The sequence below is a fragment of the Meles meles genome, chromosome 1 (genome assembly GCF_922984935.1).
Source record: "Meles meles chromosome 1, mMelMel3.1 paternal haplotype, whole genome shotgun sequence".
NCBI classification, from domain to species: Eukaryota; Metazoa; Chordata; class Mammalia; order Carnivora; family Mustelidae; genus Meles; species Meles meles.
The window spans coordinates 211,403,900-211,425,052 of record NC_060066.1 but is presented as its reverse complement, the minus strand read 5'-3'; the positions used below and the strand labels follow the sequence as shown (position 1 = coordinate 211,425,052).

The 21,153-nt window shown below is 57.2% G+C and overlaps 2 protein-coding genes across 6 annotated transcripts in view; one reads left to right on the top strand and one right to left on the bottom strand.

Moving 5' to 3' along the window:
* The first annotated feature begins 4 nt into the window (after positions 1 to 4).
* On the top strand, positions 5 to 3,766 carry LOC123955530. The gene is made up of 2 exons (XM_046027695.1): positions 5 to 2,741; positions 3,511 to 3,766. Exon 1 carries the CDS (start codon positions 1,070 to 1,072, stop codon positions 2,018 to 2,020), a length of 951 nt encoding a protein of 316 aa, XP_045883651.1. The 5' UTR covers positions 5 to 1,069; the 3' UTR covers positions 2,021 to 2,741; positions 3,511 to 3,766.
* Positions 3,767 to 3,818: 52 nt separating this feature from the next.
* RERE (arginine-glutamic acid dipeptide repeats) overlaps positions 3,819 to 21,153 on the bottom strand; it is a 426,362-nt gene continuing 409,027 nt past the window's right edge. For all 5 annotated transcript variants that reach the window (XM_046025753.1, XM_046025762.1, XM_046025771.1 and 2 more), the window contains 11 exons: positions 15,927 to 16,089; positions 14,879 to 14,971; positions 14,284 to 14,483; positions 12,935 to 13,096; positions 12,334 to 12,447; positions 10,725 to 12,055; positions 10,412 to 10,634; positions 9,392 to 10,112; positions 7,502 to 7,648; positions 6,801 to 6,981; positions 3,819 to 6,493 (listed from right to left, as the gene is read on the bottom strand). In XM_046025753.1, coding sequence (XP_045881709.1) covers positions 6,460 to 6,493; positions 6,801 to 6,981; positions 7,502 to 7,648; positions 9,392 to 10,112; positions 10,412 to 10,634; positions 10,725 to 12,055; positions 12,334 to 12,447; positions 12,935 to 13,096; positions 14,284 to 14,483; positions 14,879 to 14,971; positions 15,927 to 16,089 — 3,369 coding nt within the window. In that variant the 3' untranslated portion in view covers positions 3,819 to 6,459. The remainder of the gene's footprint in view (positions 6,494 to 6,800; positions 6,982 to 7,501; positions 7,649 to 9,391; positions 10,113 to 10,411; positions 10,635 to 10,724; positions 12,056 to 12,333; positions 12,448 to 12,934; positions 13,097 to 14,283; positions 14,484 to 14,878; positions 14,972 to 15,926; positions 16,090 to 21,153) is intronic.

Below are 21,153 nucleotides of genomic sequence, written 5' to 3'. Positions count from 1 at the left end.
CAGAACAGGGAGCCCGATGGGGGACTTGATCCCAGGACCCCGGGATCACAACCTGAGCTGAAGGCAGTCGCCTAACCGACTGAGCCACCCAGATGCCTTGGGTCACAGGTTTTGAGGGAATGTGACAGAACTGAAACGGCCAGGGCCTGCTATGTAGTGGAGTGCTCAGCTTCAGGGACCTCCAGGTCACACATGCAGGGTCTGCGGACGCTGTGCCGTCGTCCTAGACGTGAGCAGGTTGGAGGGCCCTCTTCCTGAAAGACTCAGAGGAGGAGAGATGTCCTGAGATGGGGGCATACTTGGGGAACAGGACCCTTAGGGCAGCGGCGGCTCAGGGGAACTCTCCGGGGGGCTTCAAGGGCCATCATGCTGGAAATCACTACGTGGGGTGATCACCATTCAGCCAGTGTTTGCGGAGCACCTACAGTGTATGGCCCAGCATGGGGAATACAGCTGAAAACCACAGAGAAGCACCTCCTGGCCTCCCAACAGCCTTTCCCTCCATAACATCCATGCTGGACCCTGCCCGTGCCACCCGCAGCCCCCGGCCCCCTTTCCTGCCATCTCTCTCCCATGCTCCTGCTGTGACCTGTCCCTGCTGCCCTTTGCCCAGAATGCCCCACCGCTCCTCCCTGGCTGCTGGCCTCCAGGAAACACCTTTTCTTTCACACAGTCAGCATCATCATTCCTACATGCCTCTGCCCCTCGCTGCAGGCCTGGGGACCTTGGGTCCCTGCAGGCCTTGTGGCGGGAAGAACGCCGCCAGGGCTTTACGGATGCCGCCACCTGGTGGTCGGGACCAGGAGTGGCCTCTTCTGCCGTGTGAAGCACAGCAGAGCCCTGGCAAAAATAAGGGGAGCAGGGGCGACCTGGAACAGACAGCTGAGGGACAGGCACACAGAAGACATCAGCTCTTAAACACCGTGCCCTCCATAGTCTGGAAGGTCTTCTAAGAAGGGCATTAAGGTTCTGTTTTTAGTCTAATTCACTACATTGGGTGTCCGCACTGTAGGGGTTCGAGAGAGGCCACCACGGTGAAGCAGATGCCCTCTCCCCACCCAAACATCGAATGGGGCAGACCAGGGCCAGAGCCAGAGGGGCTGTGAGATCCCAGAGCAGGCTCAGGTGGTCAGGGGGTGGCAGGATGAGAGAAACTTCAGAGGGTCACTTCAGGTGCCCCAGTAGTGACCAGCTCCGTGAATGGGGCCAAAGGCCCTTCTCTCTGGTCACCCAGGCCTACGACTCAAAGCACACCCGGCCAGTGCATGGAGAAGCCCTCCCCTGCGGGGGCCTGTTCATTCTCGGTCAGCAAACATTTGCAAAGCAAGTGCCTTCTATGCCTGGAACCCGGTCGGGGTTGGGGGATGCGGGCTCAGCTTCTGCAGCCTGGGTCCCTAATATGCCAGAAGGAAACAATTACCCGAGACTTGCAAGCTGTTCTTGGCAAAGACCGCCACCAGAAGAGCCGCCCTGGGTCAGAGATTCGGAGTCTGGAAGGCAAGCTGCCAGAGCCCCCCGGGGCAGCCAGGGACCCAATGAGGGGACACCACAGCTACGGAGACCTCTATGGGTCAGAACTGCAGAACAGAGAACCAGGGAGGTGGGCGAGCCCCGCGGTGAAGCACTTGCCGTTCCCGGGCCACGGGCTTCAGCCACAGGAGACACTGCAGCTCCGACAGCCAGCCTCCTGCAGGGCCCTGCCCGCCACGAGTCCCAGGCCTCCAGAGCTCACTTTCGCCAGCAGCCCGAGGCGGCCAGCTGGACAGCCAGCCCCGCGGCCACCTCCCCCTGCAGACTTGTCTGCGGAGTCTTCCTGGGAGGGGAGCAGGGAGGTCCAGGGTCCCTCTGCCCCTTGATGTCTCCACAGCTCAGAGATCTAGTGCAAGACAGATACTTCCACTGTCCTGGGGCCTGTGGCTTGACCCCAGCTGTCTGGTATAACTGGTCTTGTTGGGATTCCACAGCTTTTGAGTCCAGGAGCCGAGTGGGTTGGCCGGGAGAGGCCGAAGGTGGCCGCTAACGTCTGTGTTGGTGCTGGATCACGCCACTCAGGCTCCCACGAGCTTCTGGGCAGAAGCTCTCCAGCCCTGACCGTCCCTCGCCAGCCCTGACCGTCCCTTGTCAGCCACTGCACCTGCACGTGTTCGGCTCCGCGTTCCTGGCATTTGAGGGTCTTGTAACTCCGTGTCAGCGTGGGAGGTCACTGCTGATGCTGTCGTGCGTCCCTGCCCTGTGCGTTAGTGGCCTGTTTGCACAGGTGGTGCCTCGCTGAGCTGCCCGGTTCACCTGCACTTCAACCACGCACCCATCCCTGCCAAGTGCCACTTCCGTAGCTCGCGCTTCTCAGCTCGCTAACCAGAGGGGCTGCAGAGCCACCAGGCCCTCAGCCCAAGCCGAGGGTCCACCCACGGGGACACCAATGCCTATTCATCCAGGTGGCGAGAGGCGAGGACACAGCGAGGGCCACAGTGGCTTCGTCCTCCCCAGGGATCCAGCAGATGGCCACGGCCGCAGGCTCTCCGCCTCAGAAAGGCGGCACGGCAGGGCTGGGACAACGGCCACAGTTGTCCACACCTGACCAACGACTACGGCCTGAGCAGCTCTGATCCAAGGGTCCTTCTGCAGCATAAGTCTACGTACCTATTCTCAGACACTGCAGCCCTATCCTTCAACCTGCCTGGAACTTGCAGTTTGTACGTCTGTGCCTGCCAAACGCGATCGTCACAGCGCGCACGCTCTAGGTAAGAAACCGACAAAGGCGGCTCTGGCCGCTCACGCTTCCCTCTGCACCCCCCGCCTCTCCCGTCCTGCCTTCTCATCCATGATCCAGAACGACCGTCACTTGTGCCCCCTGTGCTCACTCTGCCAGACCCCTCAACTTCATCCCTCCTAACCACCCAGGTTGCTGAGCAGGATGCCTGCTGTCCGGGAACACAGACCTGCCTCTAGGGCCATCAGTGTGTGTGCCCCTCAGGGTCCTCTGCTTGGCAGAACTGTCCCGCCCTCAATTAGGCAGTGACATGAGCCATTCCCCAGGCCTTTCCCACCACCAGGCAGTCAATCAATAGGGTCGCTCTTGCTGCATCTCCCAGGGCATCTGGAAACCCATATTCCAGACGGAAAGGCGAGCATATAAACTTGCAGCGGTAGTCTTGAAGCTTTAGGAAAATGCCCTCGACAGTCTCCGAAAGCTGAGCCGGAATCCGTTCCGATGCCTGCTGCCCCTCACGGCCACATCCACACTCTCCCAGCCATCAGCTGCCTCGCTCTGCCCTCGGGTGCTAGACTGCATCGGAACACCGGAGGGCAGCCCTGAGGGCGGGCTGACGCGCTGGCAGGGCAGAGGGGACGGGTGGAGGCGGCCACTGCACCGGTGGGCAGCTTCAGGCCTGTCCTCCAAGCACGAAGGAGCTGCATGCCCATTCCCCGCAGAGGGTCACAGATTAGAAGTGTGGGCGAGTGGCGGGGGAGAAAGGACTGTGAGTGAGGAGAGGATGTCCCCGGTGCTAGTGTCCTCAGCCCCCAGGCCCATTCTGCTGCTGGGGTACGCTCACTGCGGTGCCGACGATCTCCAGCCAGGAGGTCGGAGCATCCCGGAGGGCACTCACGAGAGAAACCCTTCCTACCAGACACCGCAGAGAAGAATCTTTTTCTTCAAAGAAGCCGCTTTAGAGGGTAGGCAAACAGTGAGCCGGAAACAGCGGAGACCCAAACTCTCCCCTCTACCCCATCCCCAGCCTGGGGGAACTAGTAGGGGCAGCTGCCAAGATTCCCCACCCCCACCCCCGCCGCCGCCCCAGGAATGAGACACAGGCCACTGGTCCGCACCCAGCCGCTGCGGTGTAGCTTGGTTTTATTTATGTCCACAAATATCTCAAAAAAATTACAAAATACTCAAATGGAGAGAACACAGAAGTCACGATTTCTGGGTGTCTACTCTGTTTACACTGTGTTATCTCATGGCAAACTACTCATATATACATTTAGCTTCAAGATATATATAAACGTCGCGAACCAGAATGTACACTCCGCTCTGCTGCCGCAGCGAAGCGCAAAGCTCAATCCCGACAACATTCGACAAGACGCTTACAGGACACGGAGAAGCCAAACCAAACTTCAAACAAAAGGAAGGAAAATCCAAAAGGAAACCAAGGGGTCGGGCTTCAAAGACACCGTGAAGGTCTGGGGCCTCCTGAACACACCGTAGCTGACCCGGTGAGGGTCTCAGGTCGAAGGTTCTTAAACAGCAGAATCTCAGTGCTTCACCTTGGGATGTGGGGGAGAACTAAAACCTAACGAGAAAACACCTTCAGACAGTCTTCAAGTAGAGACCGGCAAGTACTTCACTCTGTCTCTTCTTTGGAAAAATGGGTGACACAGAGAGGCGGTCAAGAAGGTCTAAGTGAGTGGCAGGCACCGTGTTCCACCGAAAGGAAAACAAAGATGCAGAGGAGGTGGGGGCCTCGGGCAGGAGCTGCAGGAGGGCCGGCCCTGCCCCCGGAGGAAACAAGCACCTCCTGCCCGCACACACCGAGTCTGGGGACACAGGGCTCCTTTGAGCTTGCCTCCCTCTAAGGAGCTGAAGTTAAGGCAGAAATGGAACGGGAGAAAATGAAAGAGGAAAACGACAAACATTTGCAGAATATTCCCAGCAGACAAAACAATCCTGTCTGTCCCAACTGAAACCAAACAGTTTAAGTAGAAACTGGAAATGCCCCCGATGCAGGTTTGAGTCCAGAACCCGAATCTGCCTGCTGGCTTCTGGGTCAACGTGCCAGCCTCTGGTCCCGCCCCTGAACTGAGCTCCAGTCCTGGCCACACCCCACACCCCCAAGCCTCGGGCGCTCTGTCTCGTCTGGCAGTTCTCTGGCAGGACTACCACACACAATGGCAGAAGCAGCCCAGCCCTCAAGAGTCTGAAGGGGGAGGAACAGAGAAGACCGCACCCAGATGGAAGGCCGAATCCCCGGGTGCAGACTGGAGGTCTGGAGAAAACACACCATGCCCTCGACTCAGAAAGGAGAGCTGGGTGCTCCGCAGACCAGCCGGAGCCCTCGGACTGGCAGCTCCCGGGTGGAAGGAAGCCTGCCTTCTCATTCCACGTCGGCAGCTGCGACTCCCGTTCCTACCCCCCAGGAGGAACAGTGGGACTCAAAATGGTGTCCCCATCTGATGTGGGTCACCGTGCATGGATCGGCTCCTGGGGGAGGTGCGCAGGCCGCCACCCACAACCGGCCAACTCCGAGGCCTCCAGCTGCATGGCCAGAGGACCTGGCCTCCCCACAGGAGGACCCTAATGATGATACACACAGGGCAGGGTTTTTTCTAAAACAGATTCCTTTGGCAAGCGTGTGTGATGAGTTCTTTGCAGGGAATCGTGTTTTCTTGAATTTTCTAGAATGTTTATGAAATTGTCAGGAGTATTTAAAAAGGCAGCTCATCCAGAACAACCAAACGTGTGTGCACAGAAACCTATAAGGGATTCTACAATCAGACACACAGAAACATGTGCTTTCTATCCTGCAGAGACAGAACAAGGTGGACACTTAACTCCTGTACTCCTGGGACAAAAGAAGAATGGTTTCATCTAACAGATACCTGCACTACTGGCAAAGCCCAAGCTAGAAACAGACGGAAGTGAAAATCAAGGCAGCAAAACAAAGCAACGGTCTGTAACACCGTCCCTGCAGACCCCCGGGTGCTCCCTGCTGCGACGAAACCACGTCCCAAGCCTCTGCCCGTTTGCAATAGTAACGCCCATCTGTTCCCTTTAATTAAAGGGATAATTATATATAACTTTTTATTAAAAAATCAACTCTGTATTCTGTCAATAGCTGGTAGGAATTCACAATTAGTGACATGGCTGGAAAAAATAGATCAGAATAGTTTGTGGAGGAAAAAAAATGCCATTCTAAAATTATTTATTTACAGACATAAAAAGCCATGCTGCAGACCTTTCTCAAATTATGAAGATCTCCTACAATGTATTAAAATAAAAGTTTTTTTTAAAAATTACAGCTCTTGGATTCCAGACTCATATGCCACCCGCCCGCAAACCTCATGGGCTCTGAACACACGTAACTGAGTGTGTCTGCACGCACAGTGAAGGGTGTGTACTGGATTCTAGCACCTACCAAGAAATCAAGGAAGGAAAAGAAAACTAAAGCCAAACCCCAAGATTGCAGGGAAAGTTTTCTGAATGTTCAGTCCAGTCCAGGACTCACTAAGTTTCTGGGGGACTGTCATGCAGGGAGACCCAAACCAGTCTCAAGAAATCCTCTCTACAAACAAACACTATTATGCTGATAACATTTTTAGTTGTGGGGTTTTTAAATATATAAAGAAATCTTTAGAAGATATTCTTTTTGCTTTTGTAGCTCACTCATATTGTATGTAAAAAGTCCTGTTTCTCCCCCCAAGAACTGGGGTTTCCACAGCCAGCGCTAACAAATAAATAATTTATAACTGCTTGTCACCTTCTTTCTTCAGTCGACTAGAAAGCAAACAGAAAGAGAAGGTCTTCAGCACCAGGCCCGGGCAGGTGGGTTAGGCATGCATGATGACCCTCCCCTGCCCCTCCCTCCCATCAAGATGGCTCTGTCCGAGTCCCCAGACACCAGAGGCCTGGGCCCCAGAGCCACTGGGAGGGGGTCTGGCACTTGCTGATAGGGGAGGAGTGCCGTGGGCACCGCCAGGAGGGGTGACCGTTAGGCTGGGTCGGCGGCCCCCAGGTGGGGTATGGGGGAGCCTGGGCTCAGATGCCCCCCGCCAGCCGCCGCGCTGGTCCCTCCCCACCTCACCTGTAATAGTCCTCCTGACTTGGTAGGTGGCCACCATGCATGTGGGGGTGTCCGTGCAGCCACTGCTGCTCCATGGCCAGTCTCTGCAGCTCTGCTGACTGGGCGTGCATGGCCTGCAGCTGGTGGGCTGCAGACATGGGAGGTGGGATGGCCCCAGGCAGGTCTCGGGGGTAGGGGGTACCTGCCAAACACAGAACAGCCTTCGATCCAGAAAGGCCAGGGGAGTGGCCAGGGGGTGAGGGGGGCCGGCAAGGCTGCCAGGTCAGGAGCCAGGCTCCTAAGGGGAGGAGTGAGGGACCTGTGCAGCAGAGCCCCCCCAACACCGACCCGAGAGAGAGAGGAGGCCCAAAGTGCTCCTCCCGGGATCCCCAACCCTGGGGGTGGAGGGGAGGGGAAGACGGAATATACACCCCCTGGTCCTCAAGGTTTCAGGCCTCTGGCTCTTACTGCTTCAGGAGCCCCACCCTGAGTCCTCAGCTGGGCTCCAGCGCCTCCGTCCCTCCCTCACATCACACTGTCCTTGCCCCGGCTCCGGGGACGCCCTTACTCTGCTCCGCCCCAGCTCTCTGAGGGCAGGGGTCTGCCTGCCCGACTCCCAGGAAGTTATTTGTTGAATATGCGGATGAATGACTGACTGAAGGGGACATCAGACACCAACCCAGCTCTCACACTGCCCCCTCCTCCCCCAGGCGTGTTCTTACCAAAAACTGGATGACGAAGCATCTCGTGTTCATGGGGGGGCTGGCCAAGCAGAGGGTTGGGGAGAGTGCCAGGGGGGTAGGGAAAGCGAGCCAGGTGAGGACCAGCGGTCAGGGGGTCAACCAGCGGGTGCACTGGGCCTGCTGAACCTGGAAGAGGGGCAGAAGTCTAGATTGCAGGCGGAGCAGGGCTCTGGGGCTCCCTCTGTGTCCGCACCCCTCGGCCGTAATTACTAGTGACCTCCTCCTCAACCAAGCCAGCTCCTGGCCACCAGGGCCACCAAGTCCTGACCCAAAGTGGCTGCTCCCTCCCCAACCTGCAGTAAAGTTCCAGAACATAACACTGAGGTAAACTGACACACGATATTCTCTGCTCCTTCCCGAGCACCCCTACAGGCAGTCTCCCCGACGCTGTTTGGTTGAGGACTTTGCTCATCAGCGCCCACCCGGCCGAACACCTGAGGCCTGCCGTGCACCTGCCAGCTCCGCAGGGGACCCGGGGTCGCTCCAGTCGTGCTACAGCCAGCGCGTCGCACCCCAGCTGCCGGCCGGACTGGCAACACTGCCCAGAGCCTCCTCCCGGCCCTTCACCCACAGAACCCACAGGGGTCAGCAGTGGGAGCGGCCAGATGCCCCGTGCTGTGAGCAGGGAGGCGGCTCACTAAGCCCCACTCTCTCCTCCCAGGCCCGGGGCCCCCTTGGCCCCGTCAAGCTAGCTCCACAGTTACCTTTGTGACCAGGCTTTCTTGTGGCTTGCTCCCTGCAGCCTTGCTCCCAGCTCCCGCTCCCTCCCCCGGTTAGTGTCCTCCAGAACCCTGACTGCTTCCCGCAGCCCGAGATGCACTGGCTGGCGGCCTCCGGGCTGGCCCGGAAAAACGGACAGGCTTGTTGTCGGCATCTGCAACTGTGCCGGACGCGCCCCAGGTGCTCCGTCAAGCGGATGAACGTCGTATGGACGGATGACCGTCTATTCCCAAACAGCGGGTTGAGACACACCCACTGATGACACCAGGGCTCAGACAGCCCAGGCCGGGTGGCCTCAAGGCTCCAGGTGTCCGGACTGTGGAGTGAAAGTGACAGCTCCCGGGCCCAGAACCATCTGCCAGAACAGAGTCCAGGCTCTGCAAATCGGGGCTGGGTACGCAGAGAGCCAGGGGCCGCCCCAGCAGTCACCCTCCTCCCCAGCACGGGGGCAGGTCTGCCCACTTGGAAGTCCTGCATGTGGGCTGTGCCCTGCGGACGCCATGGCAGGCCTTGGGCGCAGGCCCAGCTCCTCCCGCCCCACGCGGCGGGTCTGCGGAGCTGTAGACGGGGAAGGGACTCCGGCTGAGCCGGTCTCTGCCTTCGGCCCAGCTGGCCAGTTGGCAGACCTTTGGGAGCTCATTCCCAGCGTGGAGAGCACTGGGTGGTCCTCACCAGATGAGCCAGGAGAAGCCCAGGCCCTGTACCCCAAGAGGGGACAGGAGGGCTGTTCCTTTAAGTTCTCACTGAAAGACAGCCCAGAGCCTCTGCCTGGGCTCTAACGCCCTGCCTCGCTCCTCAGGTCCCAGCCCCCGCCTTCCACGGGACTCAGCACAGGTCGCTTCCCGCTCTCCCTGGCACCGGAGGCCCAGGGCCAAGAACCCGAGCTTCCCCCAGGAGACCGCGAGCAGAGCCCCCGGGTGACTCAGCGTTCCAGAGAACGGAGGGGCTGGGCGAAGACAAAGGCTGCGGGTGAGGGAGGTGGCGAGAGGACCCCAGACCGAGGCCGACTCCCCCCAGCTCCGGCAGGAAGGATTCCTTTCGGAAAGAACTGCCTCTGCGTGCAGACGGCGGCTCCGTCTCTAGCCGGCACCCCGTCGGCCCAGACCTCAACCCACGGCGCCCTCCCAGCCCAGCGCCGGGGGCGCCCACCTTGGTGGAGGGGGTCCTGCTGGTGGAGGTGGAGGTGTGAGTGGATGTGGGAGTGCTGGTGGTGGTGCGGGGTCACGTTGAACATCTGCAGGCGGGCCAGGGGGTCGCTGGTCAGTGACGCCATGCGCTCGGCGTGGATCCGCTCGGCCGCCAGTCTGTCAGGGTAGCTCATCTCGGGCCGCAGCTGGGGGCCAGCCAGGGCCAGTCTCTCCCTCTCCAGGGGGTTCAGGCCGGGGTGGAAAGAAGCGAAAGGGTGGGGGCCCGCCGTTGGGGGGATGGTGAGGGCGCTGTGCCGGGCGAAGTGCTCCATGGGGTTGGTGGCTGGGTGCAAGGGGTCCAGCTCCGGGGGCTTCACCTCGAAGCCTGGCTTCATCCTCTCCCGCAGCTCCCGCTCCCGGATCTCCCGCTCCCGGATCTCCCGCTCCCGAAGCTCCCGCTCCCGGATGGTGGGGTCCACGTTGTAGAGGCCGGGCATGTGATAGGCCAGCAGAGGGTCAGTGGGGTTGAGGGGCATGTAGAAGGGGTGGTTGCGGTTGGTGGGTGACATGACGTGGGGCCGAGCGTACTCGCTCAGAGTCCGAAGGGCAGGCGTGTCGGGCCCGATGTACGGAGGCACCGCGGCAATGGTGGTCGGTGGCGGCTCGAAGGACGGCCGCAGGTGGCCGGGACCACTGAGCTGGGGGTCGCTGAGGCGGCCCTCATGGGCTGAGCTGGACGCCTTCTGCTGAAGGAAGGGAAGGTTGTGAGGGGCAGGCACTCACTCTGCAGAGCCGAGCCAGGCCCTGCTGCTATCCCTCACCCGCCAGCCAAGATGGTCCGTCTGTCCCAACAAGAGCAGGCTCCGGCCACAGCCAGGGACAGGCTTGGGCCGTGAGGACACGGTCCAGCCCCTGCTGAACGGTCTGCTTTGTGCCTGCAGCTTCCCTCGTGCCCTGGATGGGGCTGGGCTGTGCATCGGAGAAAGTGAGCCGCAGAGCGGCTGGGGAGGGACCCCCGTGGCCTGGTGGACCCCCAACTCACGGCTGATCTCTCTGCCTCCCGCTCCCGCTCTCGTTCCCGCTCGCGCTCTTTCTCCTTCTCCTTCTCGCGCTCCCGCTCCTCTCGTGCTTTCTGCTCAGCCTCCCGTTTGGCCTTTTCGATGGCCTCCTCCCTCTTCTTGGCCAGTTTGGATCCCGCCAGAGGCATGAAATACAGGTCTGTCCGCGCACACGAGTTGTAACCACGGTCCAGATGTTTGTAGAACCTGAAGAAGGCCACATCTCTTGCTGGGGCCCTGCCAAGGCCTCCGCCTGCCCCCGCCCTGGCGGTGCCCGCATTCCTGGGAAGCCAGTACCTGGCTGACTGGCTGGCATGGCTGGGGGTGTCCACCACCGTGGGCTCGGGGGACGGGCTCCTAGGCGGGGGAGGTGGGCTCTCGGGCTCCTCTGCATCATCCAGAGCCTCTTCCTTGATCTGGACGGTGGGGAGTGGGCAGGCTGTCCCCCCGGGGACGCTGCCTCCCGAAGACACAGCAGCAGAGCAGGGCGGCTGGGCCGAGGGGCCAGGTCCCGCAGGTGGCGTGGAGGTGGAGGAGCAGGTTGGCGGGGTGATGGGAGGAGGTCCCCCGGGGACAAAGGGGTGCTGAGCAAACGGGGGCTGGGAGGGCACCTGGTGGAGGCCCGCTGGGGGGTGAGTGGCAGCAGCAGGAGGCAGGCTCTGGCTCTGGGTCAGCACCGGGGGCTGTGCAGGGGAGGAGGGCAGGGGCTGGCTCTGAGGCATGAGCTGCAGGGGAGGGGGATGGGCCGAGGGTGGGTGGTGTGTGGACAGGGAGCTCAGAGGCTTCAGTGCCGGAGGGGGTGGGAGGTTGGCATTCATGGAGAAGGGCGAGGGCCCTGAGAGGTGAGGCGGGTGCTTGTGGGCTTGGGGGGCCGGCAGCTGGGGGATGGGCGTGGTGGGTGGGGGCTTGATGTGGGGCATGGCCAAGGGGGCCGGTGGCAGGGGCTGTTCCCGGGGGGGCTGCTGGGGCTGCAGGGCTGACTGCGAGGCCGTGGGCTGCAGGGAGGCATGAGGAAGAGCAGATGCTTGAGAGGCCTGGGGAGGGAGGCCGAAGGGCTGAGGGGGGCCTGGGTGCTGCAGCAGGGGCCCGGCCTGGAGGCCGTGAGGGCCACCTGGGCCCTGACTATGCAGCGGGGGCTGGCTGTGAGGTGGGGCAGAGGTCTGGCCAGCCGTCGCGGTCAGAGGCTGGAGCGGGGGGTGCGGTGAGGGCAGCCGCTGTGGGTGCAGGGCCGGCGCCTGCTGGATATGAGCATGGGGAGCAGACGCCACTGCGGCCTGGGGCTGGCTAGGGGGCTGGGAGGCTGAGGGCGAGCCCTGTGGAGGGCCTGCAGCGGCAGAGGGCGTGGGCCCCGGTGTGGGGAGCTGGGAGGTGCCCGGGGGGGCAGCGGAGGGAGCTGCAGGGGCCGCGCTGGGGGCCCCCTGCACGGCTGGGGGCTGGGCCTGCAGCACGTGCTGCTGTGCCGAAGAGTCCGAGTCGCTCTCGTTGTCCTGGGGGCTGGGGATGCTGGGGGACGTGCTGCGATTGTCCTGGTCGATGTCTTTGGGGTCGCTGCTGCCCTCATCGTTGACACTGCGGCTGTCCGAACTCTCTCCCTCCCCTTCCGATGGCGAGTTGGGCCGGCTGATCTCCTAGGGCCAGAGACGGGAGGGATGGATCTAGGACAGCAAAGGCTCCCACTGCCCTGCGTCGCTAGCGCCTGGCACACAACACGGGTCTGGGCACACGAGGCGGCGAGCCTGGCCCCAAGGACCATAGGTACCCTCTGACCCGGCCAGTCTCGGAAGCCACTCTAGGTCTCTCCCTAGGAGACGGGGCACCGCTAGGCCCCACGGAGATCTGGGTTCGAGGCCTCTCCAAGGGTGTTAGCTGCCAGCTATAGTCACAGTGGCTCAGCTGCGCATCTCACCTGGGTTTTGGTCTTCTTGGAGCTGGTCCTGTCGGCCTCCTCCGTATCAGAGGCCACCTTCTCCCGCTGGCGCTTGGTGCTCTTAAGGGGCGATGAGGCTTCCTCCTTCACCTTCTGCAGTGGGAAAGCCCAAAAGGGGCATCAGGACAAGGGAGGATGTCCCATTAGCCCCAAGGGGTAAATGACGATGGTTTGCTGACACCTTGCTCTGGAATTCGGAGCTCCACCTCCAGAAGCAAGAATGTTCTGGAAGGGACTAGTTGAGATCAGGAAAAACAAGTATCTGGGGGTGGAAATAACTTGGCTTTAGGGGGAAGGGGCCTTTCCCATCACACCTTATCCTTTGCCCCTGAGGCCTTGGGAAACTCAAGGCAGAGACAGTCCTCAAAGGTCAGTGCTAGGACCTGCACTGGACCCCGTTTCTCCAGACCCTAGACCCCAGGCCGCAAACTGCAGCCCTAGTCTAGGGCAATGGTGATGCCCAGGGAGGCTCCAGGAACGACCATATCTGCGGGAGCTGAACATCAACTCCAGCAACCTGGGCTTTAATGAGAGGGCAGGGCCGAGCAGGCCCCATTGCCCTGGGGGACGGGCCCCTCACCTTGGCTGACTTCTTCACGGTCTCTGCTTTGCTGTCGTTGCTGGAGGTGCTGGCGGCACTGGGTGAGTTCCGGCCGCTGGAGCGGATGTCTTCACTGATGGGCGAGGCGCGACCATCAGGGCTGGCTGGCTGCTTCTTCCGACCACTGCGCAGTGTAGACATCTGCCCACCCAAACCGGAGGCTGGTGAGACTAGAGCCCAGCACACACACAGGATCCCCAGGAGCAGATCCTGCCACCAGCATGATGGCAGATACCAGGCTCTGGCAAGCAACAGGCGCCTCTGGCTGTCCCTCGCTGTGTGGGGGTCAATACGGAACTAAGGGAGCAGGGGCTGAATGGGTGGGTTCACATGGAAAAGACAGCAATTCCTACACCCAAAGCACTCATCTCTGGAGATGATCCTGGCTGTGGGGTAGAAACAAGCTAGATTTTCTGAGGGGGCAGACGTCCACGAGGGCCTCTACTCTGCCAAGTTCTCCAGAATGATCACATATTCTGCTTCAAATCACCTTGCTCTGTTCATTCCATAGAACTGTCCACTTCCTCACCCAAACCAACCAAACACCTGCTGATTTCGTCTGACAGTATGAGAAGCGACCCAAAAGGAGAAGGTGTCAAATAATGTAGCTCAGCTCCTAAAACCACCAAGCACTTGAGTACGTTTCTGCAAAGCCACAGCACGCAGAAGAGATGGGGGGACAATGATTCACGTTAGTCCATCTGCCAGGCGGCCTGGGCACCAGCAGCCTTGACAAGATGGCAGGGTCAGAGGAAGGTGGACGGTGCCATCTACATGCCTACAAGAATCACTGCGGAGGCCAGTTACAGGGAAGACCCTCGGGCATTCCCAACTCCCAAGCTGCGGAAACCCTTGTTCCCAAAGGTCCCTGCTGCCACATTTCCAACCTGGAAAACAGAATCTCTATACAAGTGAAGAGAAAAATGTACCGCAAGTTTTGGAAACTCAATCAAATGTTGGGGGGAGGGGAGAAGAGCAAGCTCCTGCAAGTTTTAAGTAGAAGAGAGATGCCACCAACAAGTGGTGGGCCCAGGGGCCAGAGGAAAGTTGGGGGACTCGGAGAGCCTGCACTGAACCAGACACTGACACCTAAGAGCTCTCTGTAAAAGTAAGCTCAGGACATGCACCCCACTGACAACGTGAGGGAGGGAGAGAGCAGAGGCGCTTTCCAGACCCACAGACAAAACTAGTAATACCTTTGAGCCAAGCACTCCTTCAGGGAGGTTGGTTCTCTACCTGAAAGGAATCGCGTCCCAGCCTCCCGGGAGGCACAAGCCCCAGCATCCTCGTAACCTGAAGTGGCCGGGTCACCTGCCCTGGGGACTCACCGAGCCACGACTGCGCCGCGTCCTCATGCTATGCTTCCCACTGAGCCCATCCTCTTCCTCTTTGACAGGCTTGAACATGAATGGGGGAGGGTCCACGGGCTTCTCAATGGGCGGGAGCTCGCCGTACTTCTTGAAGTGGATGCGGCAGTCTGTACACAACAGGATGTTCTCCCGGCCCCCGTGGTGCCAGTCTTTGGAGGCTGCGGGAGGGCAGGGCGTGCAGGTGAGGGCCCTTCCGTGGGCTCGGGCAGACGCCCGTCACTTGCTTGGCTGCTACCTGCTCTCTCCCAGGGTGGGAGAGCATTTCAGGAATATCCACTCCCTCCCAATTCGCATGGTGCCCAAGAGGAGCTGGAAGCAGGATTCCCAGAAACACAGGTCCCCCCCGCCCCCACCCGACCACACTGACTATAAACTGGGGAGGGACAAAAGCTACAGATTTCTGCTTTCTCAGGTAACTGCAAATGTCAAGCCAATGACACTCTGACAGGTCTTTAACTAGATTCATGAAATGTTCAGAACCCGAAAGTGCCTGAGCCTGGCCTGTCTCAGTGAATGCTCCCAACGCTCCCCGCTCGCCCAGATCCCCACTTACTGGTGGTAAAGCAGTGGCGGCAGGCGTACCCCTTCAATTCCTGCTCGCTGTCCTCACTGTCAAAGTCATCCTCGCTGGCCGAACTCAGGTCCACTGGGCATGGCAGGAACACAACAGGGGTGGGGGAGACACCATCATGCTTGGCCAAGACCAGGACCACCTGTGACCTGTGGCCTGCCCCAGGCTCCGAGCCACCAGTCAGAGTGGCGTGGAAGGCTGAGGTGGGGCAGTGTTCACGAAGGACCACTCTGAACTCCTCAGGGCCAGTGAACACAACGAAGACCTTGTGCGAAGGGCGGTACCCAAGGGTCTGCCCTACCCTCTATTTGGAGACTGATGTCACACCTGAATCCCGATGTGGCAAACACTGATGCCCACAACTGGGCATGTGGGCAGGTGAAACAGAACCATACGAATTCCCTGACATATCCAGGCATCCTGAGGAGCTCCCTCCCCACTGAGTCCTACACCTCCCCCCCAACCCCAGCACCAATGGATTATTTCTTGTTTGCATGTGCAACATAAGCAACCGGCAGGCTGAGTGCCCTGGGCCAGGTCAGAACCACAAGGCCCACTGCTGTTTGCTGACTTTGAAGAGTTAGGAAGGTATCATATTACACTGCACATCATGCTGGGACCAAGAGGAGGGTCTTGATAAAGCAGGGGGAAAAAGAAGGAAATGTTCATCTGATCTTACTCCTAACACAATACCAACAGAACGCAAATAGTACCTCTTCCACTAAGTGGACAACCTCTGAAGTTACTGAAAACACCCCAAGACAGGGTCAAGACTCACATTTTCATAAAAAACTAAAATGATGTTGAGATTATTTTAAAAACATAAACGCATGAATAATTTCTGAAACTCTCCTACCAAATCCCCCAGTCAGCGCTCACCAGTGCGGGCTCCGCGATGTCCCTCACACTATCCGGTGCACAGTGGGCAGCACACCACGTCCCCAACCCGTACGTGACAAAGGTGCGTGTGCGGGCGGGCCCAGAGAGGGGGCAAGGCGCTGTGGCTGCGTGGGTGAAGCCCCTCACTTACGGAACTCGCTGGAGGGGGGTCTGGAGGGCGTGCTGACGGGTGTGGATGCGGTGCGGGTCTTGATCCTCCTGAACACGGCCTGCCTGCGGTGCCTTCGATGGGCCCTGGAGCTGGCTGCTTCAGGGGTTTTCTTCCAGTAGTAATAGAAGGTGATCAGCTCCCCCTGCAGGAGAGAAGCCTGGCTGTGACGGAAGGGTTCAGAGGCCCTCTGCCACCAGGAGCAGGAGCTGGTTCCTAACAGCTGTGCTGGAGATGAGGACAAAGGACAGTCATGAGAGGAACGGGGCTTGCTCAAGACACACCTGTGAGCTGCCCACTAACTGGGGAGATGGGATTTTCCCCTCAGCCCAGCAGAGCAGAATTTCTAGATTTCAAGAACATTCGTTCATTCAACAAGTACCTGCTGAGCGCCTACCATGTGCCATTGCCATGGAGGAAAACCAATGAGCAGTTGGAAAGAAGGAAAATCCTTGCCTTCCCGCAGTGTGTGTACCGATGTTTTCGTCACAGCACTCCACCGCCATCACACAGGTACGACAAGGAAATGCCTGGCCAGTTAGGTCATTCCAGAAACAAGAAAAGGAGACAACTGAGATGGTGGCGAGCTGGGGTTAGGAAAAACGGAGACCCCAGATCCAGGAAGACCGCTCCACAGCCTCTGCCGCAATCTGAGCACGCACATCGGGACAAGCTAACGCGGCATCCTGAAGGCCAAGACTGAGGCCTGACAACGGAAGGCCCTGAGGGACAGACCCAGCGGTGTTGGTGCAGAGGGGACGTGCTATACGTCACAAGGCCAGCCTTTATGGCAGAAGGAGCTATTCTTTCCATGGCCCAGCGGAAAGGAAGGCAAGAAATCCTTAAGAAAGAAAGAAAGATAGCAAGGGGGTAAGAGCCCAAATGCAACTTTGAGACCTAGCCCCTCCTCCAGCTCTGTGCTCAGCGGGGAGCCTGCCTGAAATTCTCTCCCTCTGCCACTGTCCCCCATGCATGCACGTGCGTGCTCTCTCTTTAAAACAAATAAATAAACCTTTATAAGAAAGGGGCTCTTTGCTACCCCCCACCCCCAGGAGCTCAGCAGGCACACCACACACACCAACAGGTGAATGGCTTGTTCCGCTAACCCTGGTTGACACAACATCAATCGCTTAAGACGAAGATCCCCAGATAAAGTATCTTTACCTGGAATTAAAAAAGACAAAAACGGGTGCCTGGGTGGCTCAGTGGGTTAAGTCTCTGCCTTCGGCTCAGGTCATGATCTCAGGGTCCTGGGATGGAGCCCCACATCAGAGGGCTTGCTTCCCCTCCCCCCGCCTGCCTGCTTCTCTGCCTACTTGTGATCTCTCTCTGTGTCAAATAAATAAATAAATAAATCTTTAAAAATAAATAAATAAAGACCCCAAAACCCCACTTAAAACAGCAAAGTGTATAGTTCACATTGATTTTCTCTAACTGAATCAATCTTGTGGACAATCAATTAGCGTGGCTGACTACTGTATCCTGGGAAGCCACCCTGTGGGAAACTCCTACCTCTAGGTGGGAGCCAGGGGGCCAGAGCCTCACGGAAGGGAAGGCTCAGGGCCCTGTGAAGGGAGGAGCCAAGAGAGAGACACAAAGATTCTGTTCTCTGGTGACCTGAGACCTGGCTGGAGAGACCAGTGCCGGGGAGACCGCGGTGGACGAACAGCACAGACACCACGCGACAGACGCTGGTGATGGCTAGAGCCTCCAGGCACGTGAGGTTTCACTAAAACACCCCCCATAAAGCAACGGCCTCAGAGTGATGAGAAGTGAGTCTGTAGAGAAGTGGACAGATTTTAAGTGGGGAAATGGCTCTTGCAAAGCAGGTAGTACATGTGTGTTGAATGTTCAGTGCTCACAGTCAGAGTGTACGCCTGCGCATTTTCTAAGTGGGACCACAGCTGCCGTCCGATCCTTAAAGGAACCTGTGATCCCAGAGGAGCTTCCGACTGGCTTCCACAAGCCGACACACAGCATGTATCTCTTGGAGCCGCGGGTATGTTTCAGTCTTTCCAAGGGCCACTTAACAGAATGCTAGTGACTGCCAACATTGAACAGAGGAAGTGTGACCCCGGGCCAAGGAGGCCAGGAGCCAGCCACCAAAGAAAAGCCTGAAAAACTCACCCCACCCTTTTTAGATCCACGAGACAGAAACTGAGTGGTAAGTGAAAATGCAGGAATGCCTGCCCTTGGATTTCTGAGCTGTTTGCTATCACATGCCGGTCTACAAACGCAGGCTACCCTTGTCCCTGTGGTGACTGGAGCACTCTGAGCCCCTAGGTCACGACTGAGAACCTCCTGGCTCCTGCCTCTTTCCTTCCTATTTTCCTGACTTGGAAAGTCACTTATCTCTACTGATCTTTTGGTGTCGGCTGGCTAGAGGGAACAAATTCCTAAATCCACCAGGGGATTAAGAGACCTGTGCTGATAGAAAACTGATCTGACTCTGGTTTTCCTATGAGAAAATACAGAACAGAAGCCAAGAGAAGTCACTGTCAGCCTTCAACACTTTGTCAGAGTGACACGCTCTATCGGCTCAGAGACAACCAACCAGTACAGTAAGTCATGGTCCAATCCCAAACCTGGAGGAAGAAAGTGGTACCTCCCACTGCCTCCTCTAGCTGAAGTCATTTTAGGGGCCAGCAGATGAGAGGCCTGGGATGCAGGAGGAAACGTGAAGCTATAGGAGACAGAAGGAATAAAAAATGGGAGAGAAAGTGAGGTGGAAGGCACTGCCAGGATCTCTGTCAAAATCTCGGCGACAGCGGGTGCCACTGGCAGTCTCCACGCGGCGCTGGCGCAGCACGGCGCTGCCTCCCGCAGTTACCAGGGACCCGCGACCCTGCCGCCGCCCACAGCCAAAGTGCAGGTGCGACTTCTGACTCCCCTGAAATTGACAGTCTACTGTTTATCAGAAACCTTTCCAATGATATAAGCGGTCGATTAACACACACTGTGTATGTTTTATGTATTATTACCGTAATCTTACAATAAACTAAAGACAACGTTACTAAGAAAATCATAAAAAAGAAAAAAGAAAAACATACATACAGTACTGGATGACATAAAATAAATCTGCTTGTAAGTGAGCCTGAGCCACTTGAACCCGTGCTGTTTCAGGTCAAAAGTATTTCTATGTCTCAAACAGGAATGCTTGAAGAGTTTCCAATGGCTTTAGAAGATGGCAGAGCTGGCAGATTAAAATCGGGGAGGCCAGAGGTCAGTGAGGCCACGGTACTGGCCCAAAGCGAGACGCCAGACAGAGAAAGGCTCAGGAAAAAAGCATAGGTTCCCAACCTTAACTTCCACTCCTGCACTGTGCACTCCCAGACTGTGAGAAAATTAGGGCATGACAAAGAAACCTAATATTGAAATAAACATCAGTGTTTTGTCAGCAGTTAAGAAATTAACAGCTTTTAGGGATGCCTGGGCGCCTCACGTGGTTACTCTCTGCCTTCAACTAAGGTCATGATCTCGGGTTCCTGGGATTAAGCCCTGAGTTGTGCTCTCTGCTCAGCGGAGAGTCTGCTTCTCCCCCCAAACTCATGAACTCCTCCGCATGCACTCTCTCAAATTAAAAAAAAAAAAAAGAAAAAGAGAAAGAAAAAGAAAAAAAAAAAAAGCAAGCTTTTAAACAAGAAAAAGGAGGGGACACCTAGGTGGCTCAGTTGGTTAAGTGTCTGCCTTTGGCTAAGGTCAGGATCTCAGGGTCCTGGGACTGAGTTCTGCATTGGGCTCCTTGCTCAGCGGGGAGCCTGCTTCTCCCTCTGCCCAGTTATTGCTCCCCTGTCTGTGCTCTCTCACTGACAAAACAAGAAAATCTTAAAAACAAAACAAAATAAGGAAAAGGAGTCCAGAACAGGTTCTATTAGCTGACTACAAAGGATCAAACGACCAAGCCAGAAGGAGTTCCACTATAGGCCTATAAACTAGTTTGGAAAATGAAAACACAAGTTTCAAATTCAGGAAGATGGGGTAGAGACTAGAACTTTCATACGCTGACGGTGGGACTCTAAAATGGTTCAACCACTTTTTAAACTTTGGCAGTTCTTACAAAGCTAAACAAACATCTACCATATGACCCAGCAACTGATCCCACTCCTAGGTGTTTACCCGAAAGAAATAAAAACAGATGCTCACACGAAGACTTTCATGCAGATGCTCACAGAAACTTTACTCTTCGCAGCCAAAAGCTGGAAACACTCCAACACCCCTCGATGGGAGAAGGGATCAATGGTCACCACGCGTCTGCCTACTAAGTGCTACTTGGCAGTAAAAATGCACCAACTGCTGATCAACCTGGTGATATGGATGAGTCTCAAAACATCACACTGGATACCAGCAGCCAGATACAAAAGGGTACAGACCACATGATTGCATTCTAGAAAAGGCAAATCTTTAAAAAAAAGGGAGAGAGAGAGAAGGCAAATCTACAATCCCAAAAAGCAAACGAGTGATTGCCTAGTCTGGAGGACAAGGAAGTAGAAAACTACCTACTGAAGAACAGGAGGAAACCTTCTGGGGAGAAGGGAGCAGCGTATGAACGGAGAGTGGTGCTGTTTGCACAGAGGTGCGGTTATCGAACCCTCTGAACTGCGCCCTCAGCGCACTTAACGTGGGTGTATTTTTATGGTATAAATGGTGTGCATACCAACCACACATCAGTGAAGCTGACTTAAAAAAATCCAGGCCAGGTTTTCTTAGCTGCCACTGAACCATGTAGGGTCTGCGAAGGGATTAAACGCTGGAATGGAGCAAGCTAGGAGGGTTAGAAACAGCATACCGGTGACTGCATGGGTGGCTCGGTCTTGAGCACAAACAAGAGAACATGTCGGGGAAAAGCTCTGGTTCTACAAATAGGGAATGAGGCAGCCAGAGGCCTCACCAGGAATGAAGTCAATTGAACTTTAATCAAACATGCATAGTGTGTGCTGCAGAGACCCGCTGCACATAAATTCAGAGAACAAAAGCTGTTGCAGAAATCAATAGCTTGCTGAAACATTAACAGGGGCAATCATTGATCAAAAGGCAGCTCCACAAAGGCAGCCTTGCAAATTAGCTCCCGCCTTTGCTTGCAAGCAAACACAAAGGCAGCAACCGTGGACATGAATGGCCGGGCCCTATCGTTTTTGTTCCCGGGGCTCTCACCCACCACACAACAAGGCCTCCCAGCCAGCACACCCCACACCTCTGTGCTGTAGCTGCA